The sequence below is a fragment of the Gymnoscopelus braueri genome (genome assembly GCF_963280865.1).
Source record: "Gymnoscopelus braueri genome assembly, chromosome: 15".
NCBI classification, from domain to species: domain Eukaryota; kingdom Metazoa; phylum Chordata; class Actinopteri; order Myctophiformes; family Myctophidae; genus Gymnoscopelus; species Gymnoscopelus braueri.
The window spans coordinates 44,875,135-44,887,909 of NC_137620.1; the positions used below are offsets into that span (position 1 = coordinate 44,875,135).

The following is a 12,775-nucleotide window of genomic DNA, read 5'->3' on the forward strand; positions in this document are numbered from 1 at the left end:
GCGGCAGCTTCCTCCTTTTGGAACAACAAATACAAACAACAACACAGAACAACCCCATCCATCCATCCATCTAAACATCCATCCATCCATCTAATCAGCGGCCGGACGGGGAGCTGAAGGCCGGCTTCATCAGCCTCTCCACCGGCGGCATGACGCCCTGAACACACCCCGCTGATCCACATCATCATCACCACCGCCGGTTCGAGTCCCATCCGGGGAGGAAGCGGTAAGTCCTCCTATGGGGCTGCTGCGACTGCGAGGTCGAGCTGTGACAGTACTGACACTTGATTGATTGATGTACTTTATTTAGTAGCCTACGACATGAGAACATTAGTACATGGAAGTACAAATTCACAATACAAGGTCTACTAAACTGGAAGACTCATTAAGCACTGAGCTTGTTTAAGATGAGATCCCCATGCACACACATCATGATGACATATAAGAGACAGAGACAGATATACATACTCCTATACAGAACGTCATACAATCAGCTTACAGGTTACTGGTATGAAGAGTGAAAAATATGTACAAGAGAAGAAAAAGAAATGGGGTAGGGGGGTAGGTTAAAGGTTTCATGACGTTCAGTTTTACCACACATTAAAAGTCTTTGTCATGGTCCTTCAAACGTGTATAGAAAGTTTTAACAAAAAATTCCACTCCATTGATCCATGGCAGGTGTTTTTCTCTCACATCTTTAGAAGCCTTTTCAACTGCAATGAAAAAAGAAATCTTTGCCTGCGGGTGTCGCTGGTGAGGGATTTTGCCTGTCAATCATCGCCTCTGCTCCGCCCCCCCCCCAAAGGAAAGGATAGGGGAGGGGAGGGGCGAGGAGGAGAGTGGGCGGGATTAATCGGCTGTGACCTCACTGCCGAAGGGCCAAGCTCAGATTACTTTTCAGCCTAATTATTCAGAAAACCCCAGACCACAGGGAAAATCCACTGAATGTTAAAAGTTCAGATTTTTTGGGTGTAATTGAGGTCATAAAACCCCCCAAAAAACATAAAAAATAAAAAAAAGTGAAAATGAATGTCATAGAACCTTTAAGACTTAGACAGGGGCCATTTTCGAATTGCAGCCTCCTGAAGGTGTATCCTTAGGGCTGTTTTGAAATTGAGTAGGGTTTTACACTCCTTTACTCCTTTTGGTAGGGCATTCCAAATTCTTTGTTGAATAGCATGAGAACGAGTTAATTCCCTTTGTTGAGCCAAATCTGGGTTGAACATGATTAGTGGAGCTGCCTCTGGTGTTATGATCATGGACTTCATTAACATTTTGGAAGTATTTTGACAAATACAGGGGGATCCCAATGTTGTGGTGTATCTTGAAGACCAGGCCCATTGCAAGTTGCTGTACTCTGTCCTCAACCCTAAGCCATCCAATCCTAGCAAAATGAGCAGGGGTTAGATGGGTTTTGTAATTGAGGCCAAGAAGTAGCCTTACTTTGTTTTGGGATGTTTGGAGCCTTGTTTTTAAGGCCTTGGAGGTGTTGTGATACCATGAAGTGCACGCATAATCATAATAACCTTGTATGAGGGCCCCTGCAAGAATCTTCAGAGTATTCTTACTGACTAGACGCCCAATCCTATACAAAAAGCGTATTCTTTGGTTAACCTCTTTGATCGCTCTTTCGGCGTTTTTGTTACCTGAGAGGTTTGCCTCCAAGATGGAACCCAGGTAGTTAATTTCCTCCTTTCTTGTGATAACATCATCACCCACTTTGATCGTGAAGCTCTCAGCCTTGCTAAGGTTAGGACTGGACCCAAAGAGGATGGATTCAGTTTTACCCAGGTGTAATGATAGTTTGTTGTCGGAGAGCCAGATGCATCTTGTTGAGTTCAGAGCTGAGAGTTTTCTCAACCTCCAGCCTGTTCCTGTCCGAGACCAGCAGAGCAGAGTCATCTGCGAACAGGAACAGTTTGCAGTCGCAAGCTGAAGACATATCGTTCACATATATCAGGAACAGTAGAGGTCCTAGTATACTTCCTTGCGGAACACCACAAGTCACTGGGAGGGGAGGGGACTGGGTGCCGTTTACTTCCACCACTTGCTCCCTCCCTTCCAGGTAGGATCTCATCCAGCTCACCGACGTATCATCAAAACCTATTGCTTTGAGCTTATCGATCATACTACTACACATCAATATCATGATTATTTCAGAGTTAGAAACTAGAAAACGTGCTCCTCCGAGCACAAGTCTCCGCCAGGTCAGGTAGGTTAGGGGTCTTCAACAGGGGGTCCTCCAGTCCGGGACCCCCAGGGGGTCCTCAGGGTTACTACAGCCGGGTCCGCCAAATTTTTGTGTGATATGACATTTATTTTTACATTAACCACTTGAACCCTAGCATCCCTTTTCTGAGGAGAACTTCAGCCACAGACGGACCGACGGACAGGGTGCAAAACATAGTCTCTGCCACGCCTTCGGCCTGGCGGAGACAAATATAGTGAGAATAGCCGATCTACAAGCTCACAAGATTGGCTATTTTACATTTTTGTATAGAATTGTAGGCTATAGCTAACAAAGTAGGCTACAACCCATGGATTTTATTGATTGGTTCAATACTGTATTAACAGTAATATTTTGTTCAATATTGTATTAACAGTATTGAACAAAAAAAAGCGCAGAGGTACAGTTGTTCCATACAGAAGGATGCTAAAATGATAAACCCAAGAAAGCACTATGTCTTGTTGTTTCCATTAGGGTCCTGTATGTGTATTCAATTCAATTCATTTCAGAGAAATCGCATTTAGTTGATTATTTAAACAAAAGCACTTGCTATGTATCTCATATTTATAATGCATTATACACATAGTCCTACTTATGCCTTTTAAGCTTTATAAAAAATTATCATGATGCATTATAAAGTATTCTATAATGACTTATAAGGTCAAGTATAAATGCAATAATCAGTGTATAACACTATACAATTACAGGTGTGTAAGCCATCATAAGTCTTCATAATGCTATCATAAGACATAATAGAATCAGTCATAAGGTCAAGTATCATAATATTCATAATTACTGGTCAATCACTGACTTTTTCTTTTGGCCAGGATCTTATTATAATTCTCACTGTTAAACATTATAATAACGATTTTATAACGCATTATAATAATCACTGTTATAATGCAATATAGTATGATTATTTATAAGTCACTATAAGTAGTCCTTGGATGCTTTAAATCAAAGTCAAATATATAGCATTACATTTATGCAAGAACAACCCACAATGTTTCTGCGTACACCTTCAGGAATGTCATTACTTTACTTAAAGGGATATTCCACTTTCAAATAAAATAAACATAAAAAATAAATATAAAAAATTAATGAAAAAAATTATTGAAAAATCACAGCCCCCTCACGCATTAGAAGGATATTCTAATGCGTGAGGGGGCCACGATTTTTCCATAACTTTTTTCATTAATTTTTTATATTTATTTTTTATGTTTATTTTATTTGAAAGTGGAGTATCCCTTTAAAGCACCCAATTAAGGGTGTTGTTGTTTCTTTCTGGGTTTTGATATACATTCCATTGACTTTCCCAGCCCTAGGTTCTCCTTATTGGAGGAGTAGGAGGAGGAGGAGGAGATGGACAAACAGTCGAGCAGCAGTGGCGGTTCGTCGTCCTCCAGACAGAACAGCATAGACAGTACACTGGACAGGTATGCATCTACAGATACCAGTACCAGGCAAGCTGCCAATGCAGCTGCAGATTACAACGCTTCGTGACGTGTTGTAAGCTTGTAGATCAGATATTTCTGCAATTTTTACATGTATAAAAATATTAAATATGCCAATAATTTCTTTGTTTATTTAAGTTATTTGTCATCTGCCCTGTGGATTCTTTTTTTATTACGAAGCCTAAAAGGCAAGCAAAAATACATATTCATATGTTCCAATGTTCAATGGCCAAACACACATGTTACGTCCCAGTTGGTGGTCTAGACTCTAGGGGTGGAGGGACTATAACATTATACCCAAATGACATAATTGAGACGGACAGAGGTTGTTTAAGTGAACTGAAAGTTTGTTTATTCAAAAACTAAGGTTAACAAAAAATTATGAATTGGGCCAACTAACAACACAGAGAAAAGGTTTGGTGGTGCCAAAGGAAAGAATACAATAAAACCAAGACTCGCTATCTAAATCTGTGGTTTTCAACCTTTTTCATGCCGTTTTCAACCTTTTTGCATCTGTGTCATTTTTAGATATGAGCTAAAAAAAAGCTTATTATTTTACACTTTGGCTATTCAAAAATAGCAGATATACAAGCTCGTAGCGCGGCACCAAGTGCTGCGCTACGAGCTTGTAGATCTGCTATTTTTGAAAAATCGTGAAAATGTGTGCAAATCTTTGAATATATTCTTATAAAGGGAAAATGTTTTACTCAAATCTTTGCTTCTGGGGGTCCCTGGAACAATTTTTGAGATGGGGGTCCGCGGCCAAATACATATCATTTTGGGGGTCCTTGACATGAAAAAGTTTGAGAACCACTGATATAGAAACATACGTTCTTCAGAATACTGATGTGATGTAGAATGTCGTTAATCGCAATTATTTGAGGGACAATTAATCGTCCACTTAAATGTGTAATGGTAACACCCCTAGTGCTCAGGACTGCATGCTTACATGCTGGTACAGTATGCATGCAGACATGTTGTCTGTGTGTCTGCTGTGTTGTTTAGCTATTATAATAGGCTGGCTGGATGCTATAGGCTATACTGTCACCAGACAGGGAAGGGTTAAAACAGCCTCATCCACAGATGACCTACTTTAAAGCTGCTATGAGGGACCTATTTTAATAACTAGAATGTTAATTTATACAATGTGTATATTAAGGTCGGCTCTACAGTGCATTGTGAGTGCATTTAGAATGCATTATAATGTGCTTATAACAAAGAACGTTTATTAAGTATTGTAAGTGCTGCTGGCTCCTGGTTGCAGCCCGCACCGAGTACAATTGTTTCCATAATTGAAAAATGTTCATACGTTTTTCAAACATGTTAAAAAATAGTGGAAATAGCAGATCTACAAGCAATGTGACTTTTTCATGTCAAGGAGCCCCAAAATTATATGTATTTGGCCACGGACCCCCATCTCAAAATATGTTGTTCCAGGGACCCCCCCAGAAGCAAAGATTTGAGTTAAAAATATTTGCTTAAAAAGTATATATATATATTCAAAGATTTGCACAAATGTTCACTATTTTCAAAAAATAGCAGATCTACAAGCTCATAGCGCGGCACTCGGTGACATTCTGCATGTGATTACCCTGTTTATTGTAATAAGTCGCCCTGGATGAGAGCATTTGCTAAATGCCTACATTGTAAATCAATATCACGATTACTTCGAACTTTTGCCTCGAGTACGATTAATGAACAATTATATTAAAAAAGCACACTATTGTTTTGCTATTTTTGTACGTCTCTATTATATAGAGTAGACCCTCCGGAAAAACGCGGGCAAAAATGCTTGATTATGCGGCCTAAAACTCTTGCTTAAGCGGACAAAAATCCTTGATTTAGCGATGAAATATGCGTTTTTTTTTACGCAGTGAAATTGCGGGAAGTTGCAAAATATGCGGAAAGTTGTGAAATATGCAGCAATATGCGGAATTTTGAAATATGCTAAAAGTTGCGAAATATGCGGAAATATGCGAAGCGCATATCATGCGATGCGATGCAGCCTTTTTGAAAAAAGATGACCCCCGCATAATTATGCGCCATTTTGCTGATTATGAGGTAAATTATGCGATCGCATAATCGCATTTTTCTGGAGTGTCTAATTATACAGCAGCACTAGTGTTGTGTGGTCAATCAGACTAATTGATTTAGTAGATTATAATTCTATTACAACCACTTGTTTTTGTGTCAATTTGCTGATATATAAACACCCTGTCTGTCTGTCTGTCTGTCTGTCTAGTCCTGCAGGCAGTCATGTAGAGTGGTGCAAACAGCTGATTGCAGCCACCATCTCCAGTCAGATCTGTACAGACACCACTCCATGTCAGAGCAAGGTGGGTTATTCACGCACACACACACACACACACACACACACACACACACACACACACACACACACACACACATACAAGTTCTCACCAGTCATTTTAGATTCCATAGAGTCCAGCGATGTTGCCAGGTTTTCAATGTAATAAGTACCGGTTAAGTAATAGTTGGTAACATTAACAATTAACATCTCTGACAATCCAGCAGGTATTTCTCTTGGCTAATAACTCTTGGCTTGGATCCTGTTTAGTCACAAGCTCTTGTTACACTTTCACTTTAAAAAAAATATATCAGATGTTGTGAGCTGTGCTATTTTTGCTAAATATCTGTCGTGTACGACAAGGTAGGTTATTTAATTAAAAAAAAAAGGATTTAGAAAACATTTTTAAGAATCGCCTCAGGTCTTAATGGGTTAATTTACAAACAAAAACATAATTAGAAATATGGAGATACAAGTATTCTTCCTGACAGCGGCGATATCACACACACAGCAGATTCATAACGCTGTGTTTGTGATCATCAGGGTCGGAGAGCATCCGCTATAAGGGTAAGGTTGTCTCCAGCAGCAGTCTGTGCCTTATTACTTGTGCCTTATGCTTTATGACCTCTGAATCAAGCCTTATGACCTGTGCCTTATTACTTGTGCCTTATGCTTTATGACCTGTGAATCAAGCCTTATGACCTGTGCCTTATTACTTGTGCCTTATGCTTAATGACCTCTGAATCAAGCCTTATGACCTGTGCCTTATTACTTGTGCCTTATGCTTTATGACCTCTGAATCAAGCCTCATGACCTGTGCCTTATTACTTGTGCCTTATGCTTTATGACCTCTGAATCAAGCCTTATGACCTGTGCCTTATTACTTGTGCCTTATGCTTTATGACCTGTGAATCAAGCCTCATGACCTGTGCCTTATTACTTGTGCCTTATGCTTCATGACCTCTGAATCAAGCCTTATGACCTGTGCCTTAAAGTCATGACCTGTGTATGCTGCTAGCGAATCGATATTACTTTTGCTTCTGTCTGTATTCGCCCGCTCCTTTGCGTGTGATTGGTGCTGCATAGTACATGCAGATGGCAATGGTTCTACATTTAGGTCAGTCAACCTTTATAATTGTATGTATCCTCACGTATGATATGCATTGGACCACAGACCCCCCATTTGATAATATTGTTATTATCCAACACATTCTCACACAGTTATTGCCGCTCTGTCACTTTCACTATAGGACTAAAAAAACTAAAACGCACATATTGGAGCTTCATATGCTACTCCAATCAAGGAATAGGTCAGCTGCCTCGGTAGCTTACCTGGTAGCAGCGCATAGCTAGTAACCGCTACCTCCCGTGATCGAATCTCGCTGTGGGAAGGACCCTATTTTAGTCTTTCGACTTTTCTTTCTCTCTCTCTCCGCACAGTTTTTGTGGGGTTAGGGTTAGGTTTAGGTATATTCTTGTGAGGTTAGGATTTGGGTTAGGTTAAGCTATAGTTGTGTCAACATGCGACGTCGCTATGGCGTCCCGCCATGTAAAAACTTGGCGTTTCAGGGCTACTGACGGGTTCTATTATCCCTGGGACCCCAAACTGAGAGTGTTTAATTGTTTTAGACATGATTTGGTCCAATATGGTCTGTCATTTTGGTCCAGGATTCCTGTACGGTCTATGCACTGTCGGCATGGAGAGACATTCTTGTATGTCCTCTAGTTCATGTAATTATGGTGAAGATTAACCTAATCAATTATTTTTGGGGGAACCCCCTGGAACCCCTTCAAGGTGAGAACCACTGGTTTACTGTAGCTCGCTCTATTCACCACTACCTGTCACTCAGGTGACTTTGTAGGCATTGGTGGCTTTTTATCGCTGCTAAGATACGACGCTGTCTTTTCCATTATGTCACTGTTTGTGTGCCGGTGCCGTCTCAGACACTCTCGCTAGCTTAAAACAGCAATGTTTTTGTGGCATTTGTCGGAGCTTTCACAGTATGGCCGTGTCAAGCTGAATTAAACAGGAGATCAATGGTTCTCAGCCTTTTCTGCATTCAGGGCCCTCTTGAAAATCTCCAAAGCGTTATGCAGCCCATCTGACCTTAACACGGCAGCCTTTTTTTTTTTTTTTGCCCATTTTGTGTGTGTGTGTGTGTGTGTGTGTGTGTGTGTGTGTGTGTGTGTGTGGCTGTGTGCGCGCGCACTCGTGCACACGTGCGTGCGTGTGTTTGTGTTTTGTGTCAATGTATTTGAACATTGTGTGTATGTGTTGTGTTGTGTGTGTGTAAGTCTAATCCCCAGGTGTCCAAGAGGCCTAATTTGATGGTAAGACTTGGAGTCTTCTGACCCACTTTTGTAGTAATAAATACAAGTAATAGATTAAATTACTTTATTTATGTCATTTACTCACCGTGAAGTTTTCTTTCTATAACATTCCTTTATAGTGATTGAATAATAATAATGCAAAAATAAAACACCACAAGCCTAGACAAGAGGCTTTGGATTACACTGCGAGCATTGTTTTGGTGTTTAGTTTAGATGTTTTGTATAATCATGGCCTCCGTTTTACCTAAATTCATGAAGTATTGCCTTTTGTTTTTGGATTCTTCATTAAACGTAAAGGAATGTTTTACAAACACAAATATTCTTGTATTCAACTCATCACGGGGTGAGTAAATGATAGAAATGCATTTTTTTTGTGAGCTATATCCTTTAAAGCCCAGTCCACACCAAAGATTTGCAACACGACAGAACCATTGCAGAACGTTGCAGACAACAGTCACAGAGGTCTGAGTTGGCGGTTAGCGCATGCCGGCTCATTGCGTTGCAAGTGATTCAACCAGTACAGCTGGTGTCCAATCGCAAGGAACAAGTTGCAACGCATTTCTGATCACACTTTGCTCACACTCATCTGCCATTGTACATGTTGTCCCTCTCTCTCTCTCTCTGTCTGTCTGTCTGTCTGTTTGTCTGTCTCTCTCTCTCTGTGTCTCTCTCTCTTTCTTTCTCTCTCTCTCTCTCTCTCTCTCACACACTCACTCACTCACTCACTCACTCACTCACTCACTCACTCACTCACTCACTCACTCACACACACACACACACACACACACACACACGCGCGCACTCACCCATGTGTATACAATATTTACAATTTAATAGGTTGACATGCTCTGGCGATAACAAACTATCTCTGCTCCTTGCCTTGTGTCCAGGGGCGGCCTTTCCTATGTTTCACCCGTTTCAATTGAAACGGCCCACAAAAAAAAAAAAAAAAAAAAAAAAGAAAGTTTTTTTTTTTTTTTTTATATATTTTTTGACTCGCATCCCAGTCCGGGGCCCGCCTCTGGCTGGCCGACGTCCAAGAATTTCATGCAAGAAGAGGATGTAGATCTGATTGAATCAGGGCTCAGCTCAAGTGAATCATGTGAGTGAGTTGTTTTAGCTGTCTGTCCATGGTGGAAGTGCAGATAGCCTAATTAATTTAGTTCGAAAATGCATCATTATGGATTGTGGAAGCAAACCAACTTCAGTCCACAATTTATTAAAAAAAAAAAAAAAAAAAATGGGGGGCCCCCATATGACCCCCATATGAGCTCTTGAAACGGGCCCCCAGATCATTAAGGCCGCCCCTGCTTGTGTCTGTCACCTTTCTGTCACTGTCCAGTTTAGCACCGTCTGCCGTTCATATCCCATATCCCAGAGGAACTATGACAATACCGTTGTTATGGTAACAGCAAACGGTTGCGGCTCGGTGTAAACCGCAGTTTGAGGATTCATTCGCGAATGGTTGCATTATGCGTTGCGTTGTGAGTCATTGGTGTGGAAGCCGCTTAAAGGTAGTGCAAGTGATACTTTTCTGGTTAAAACAAAAACAAAAGTTAAAGCTCTGTGATTGTAATCATTGCTAGAGTGTTTGTGCGGTAACAGGTGCCTCCCTGTTTCTCCATTTATTTAATAAACAGAAAATACATTATAAAATACAATATAACTGTGATCAGGTGATTGTGTAATAATTGTCACAGGCCTACTTAGAACTGGCAGCATACTGTATATATAGCATAATGCTGCAGTGTGGTAGATGTAGTTTTTGCATTGTGTCTGCTCACTTCCTGTTTACAACTAACTCTAACCCAGTTCTTTCCACAGACCCCCCGCCCCCCCCGCCCCCCCCCCCCTTAACCCTAACCCCCCCCCCCCCCCCCTCTTGACATCTAACATCCTGTTTGTCGGCTCTGTCAGGCGGAGACCTTGTATGTCCATTGAACCCACACACACTTTAAAAATTAAAAAAACGAAACAAAGAAAATAGCCGATCTACAAGCCCACAACGTGTTGCATCACTTTTGTAGGACACTGTAACATGATGAAGCAGGGCATTCCATCGATGAAACAAACATTTAAAAAAAGTTGAAATATGGAGATACGAGGTTTCTGCCCGACGACAGTCGCCGATGTGTAGGGGTCGTTGACCTTTCAGGACAGACAGGGTTTCTGTGCTCAGAGAAGAGAAACCCACCGACCACAGCTGTCTGTCTGTCTGTCTGTCTGTCTGTCTGTCTGCTACAGAACACAGGCTTGTTTCGCTCTGCTGTGGGAAAATAGCAGATCTGACCCCAACCTGCACCTTGATGGGCTTTGTACTAACTTCTAATACTTTATGCTTCTCTCTCTCTCTCTCTCGCTCTCTCGCTCTCTCGCTCTCTCTCTCTCGCTCTCTCGCTCTCTCTCTCTCTCTCTCTCTCTCTCTCTCGCTCTCTCGCTCTCTCGCTCTCTCGCTCTCTCTCTCTCTCTCTCTCTCTCTCTCTCCCCCTCCCTCCATGCTTGCGCTATCCTGGGCCAGGACACGTTTGAAGGGGTTAGTGGCGATAGTGATTCTGAGCTTCCTCTTCATGCTTTGGCAAGTTTTCTCTCCTCTCCCTCTCCCTCTCCCTCTTCCTCTCCCTCTCCCTCTCCCTCTCCTCTCTCTCATGTTTGGCTTTGCATCAGTGTGTAGTTTCATTCATGTTAGAGCAGCACATCCTCCACTGTCTCGTCCATCTTGTCCATGTCGTCATGAAACAAATAATTATTTAGCATCTAAATAAGCAGTAAAAATAATGACTCAAATTGCAGAAAATGCACTTTGATATGCATTAATTTACTCTTAACCAGAGCAGCTTACAATAAGCAAGGTAAACATCAAATGCACAGAGACAGTGTAGTGCCTCAGTAGTCCATGGACCCCCATTTAATACACTTTTTTTTAATTATATCAAACCTACACTGTAAACTCCTCAGTCTTATTATGTACATTTGTACAGACATTGTGAGCCATGGTGGTCCATGGAGCCAACATTGAGAAGCAGAGTTATATACAGTGTGTAGCACAAGTACTTGAATGCATACTGTACTTACTTACTTTATTTGTTTATTTGAGCCGCTTCGTCCTCTGTCTTTCCGGCAATGTTTTCCACTGCTGTGTGGTTTGCTACATGTCTCGTGCACACATAGACATCAAAGGGGGCTTGAGCCCCTGCCATTTTACCAGTTTAAAAGTATGCAGAATGTCCCAAGTTTTCAAATGCATAAATTGTATAAAAATCTTTTGAAAATAGCAGATCTACAAGCTCACAATGTGTTACAAAGTAACTAAAGTTTTCAAATAATTGTAGTGGAGTAAAAGTTTAATATTTGCCTCAGAGATAGTAGTAAAAGTAATAGGTAAAAGTATAGAAAATTGAAAATACTCCAGCAAAAATACCTCAAAATTAAATAAATTTACACCACTGCATTTTACCCATCTGTGAAGGGTGCCCTCTCCATGAGTATTTGTCTACGATCAAAGAAATGCAAATGTCCCCTTTCCATGCAGTATAACCACGTTCAAGAAAACTGCCATTTCCTTTACTCTCCTGAACTTGAACGCAGCATTTCATGTTGAAAGAACTGCCCTCTGTGCAGAAATCCATGTCGTAATAACGCCTGCATCTGCACTAAAGGCTTGATTATGCTTAGTTGAGCGGTGGCGAGGTTGCACCGGAAATAGCAAATCTACAAGCTCACAACACGTTGCATTATATACAGTGTATAGATAATAATATAGTGTGTTGTATATTGCAGGGAGTGATGAGAGACGGTGGCAGACAGGTGGTGCACATGGATGAGGTTCCGCTAGTACCAGGAGAGAGTGTCCAGGCTGTCGGTAAGGAACCCCTTCATCCTGTCTGGGTTCTTTCTTTGTTTATGTGTTTAGACCCTCCAGAAAAACGCGGGCAAAAATCCTTGATTATGCGGGCTAAAACTCTTGATTATGTGGGCTAAAACTCTTGATTATGCAGGCTAAAACTCTTGATTATGTGGGCTAAAACTCTTGATTATGCAGGCTAAAACTCTTGATTATGCAGGCTAAAACTCTTGATTATGCGGGCTAAAACTCTTGATTATGCAGGCTAAAACTCTTGATTATGTGGGCTAAAATTCTTGATTATGCGGGCTAAAACTCTTGATTATGCGGGCTAAAATCCTTGATTATGTGGGCTAAAACTCTTGATTATGAGGGCTAAAACTCTTGATTATGCGGGCTAAAACTCTTGATTATGCGGGCTAAAACTCTTGATTATGAGGGCTAAAACTCTTGATTATGTGGGCTAAAACTCTTGATTATGAGGGCTAAAACTCTTGATTATGAGGGCTAAAACTCTTGATTATGCGGGCTAAAACTCTTGATTATGCGGGCTAAAATCCTTGATTATGCGGGCTAAAACTCTTGATTATGCGGGCTAAAACTCTTGATTATGT

At 41.1% G+C, this 12,775-nt stretch overlaps 1 protein-coding gene across 4 annotated transcripts in view; it reads left to right on the forward strand.

Moving 5' to 3' along the window:
* mtmr1a (myotubularin related protein 1a) overlaps window positions 1-12,775 on the forward strand; it is a 31,512-nt gene continuing 18,737 nt past the window's right edge. Inside the window, exons 1-6 of one of the 4 annotated variants that reach the window (XM_080452039.1) lie at window positions 1-226; window positions 3,547-3,663; window positions 5,924-6,017; window positions 6,533-6,556; window positions 8,285-8,320; window positions 12,098-12,179. In XM_080452039.1, the coding sequence (XP_080308165.1) occupies window positions 3,590-3,663; window positions 5,924-6,017; window positions 6,533-6,556; window positions 8,285-8,320; window positions 12,098-12,179 (310 nt within the window). In that variant the 5' untranslated portion in view covers window positions 1-226; window positions 3,547-3,589. The remainder of the gene's footprint in view (window positions 227-3,546; window positions 3,664-5,923; window positions 6,018-6,532; window positions 6,557-8,284; window positions 8,321-12,097; window positions 12,180-12,775) is intronic. The other 3 variants (XM_080452041.1, XM_080452040.1, XM_080452042.1) reach the window with 3 other exon arrangements.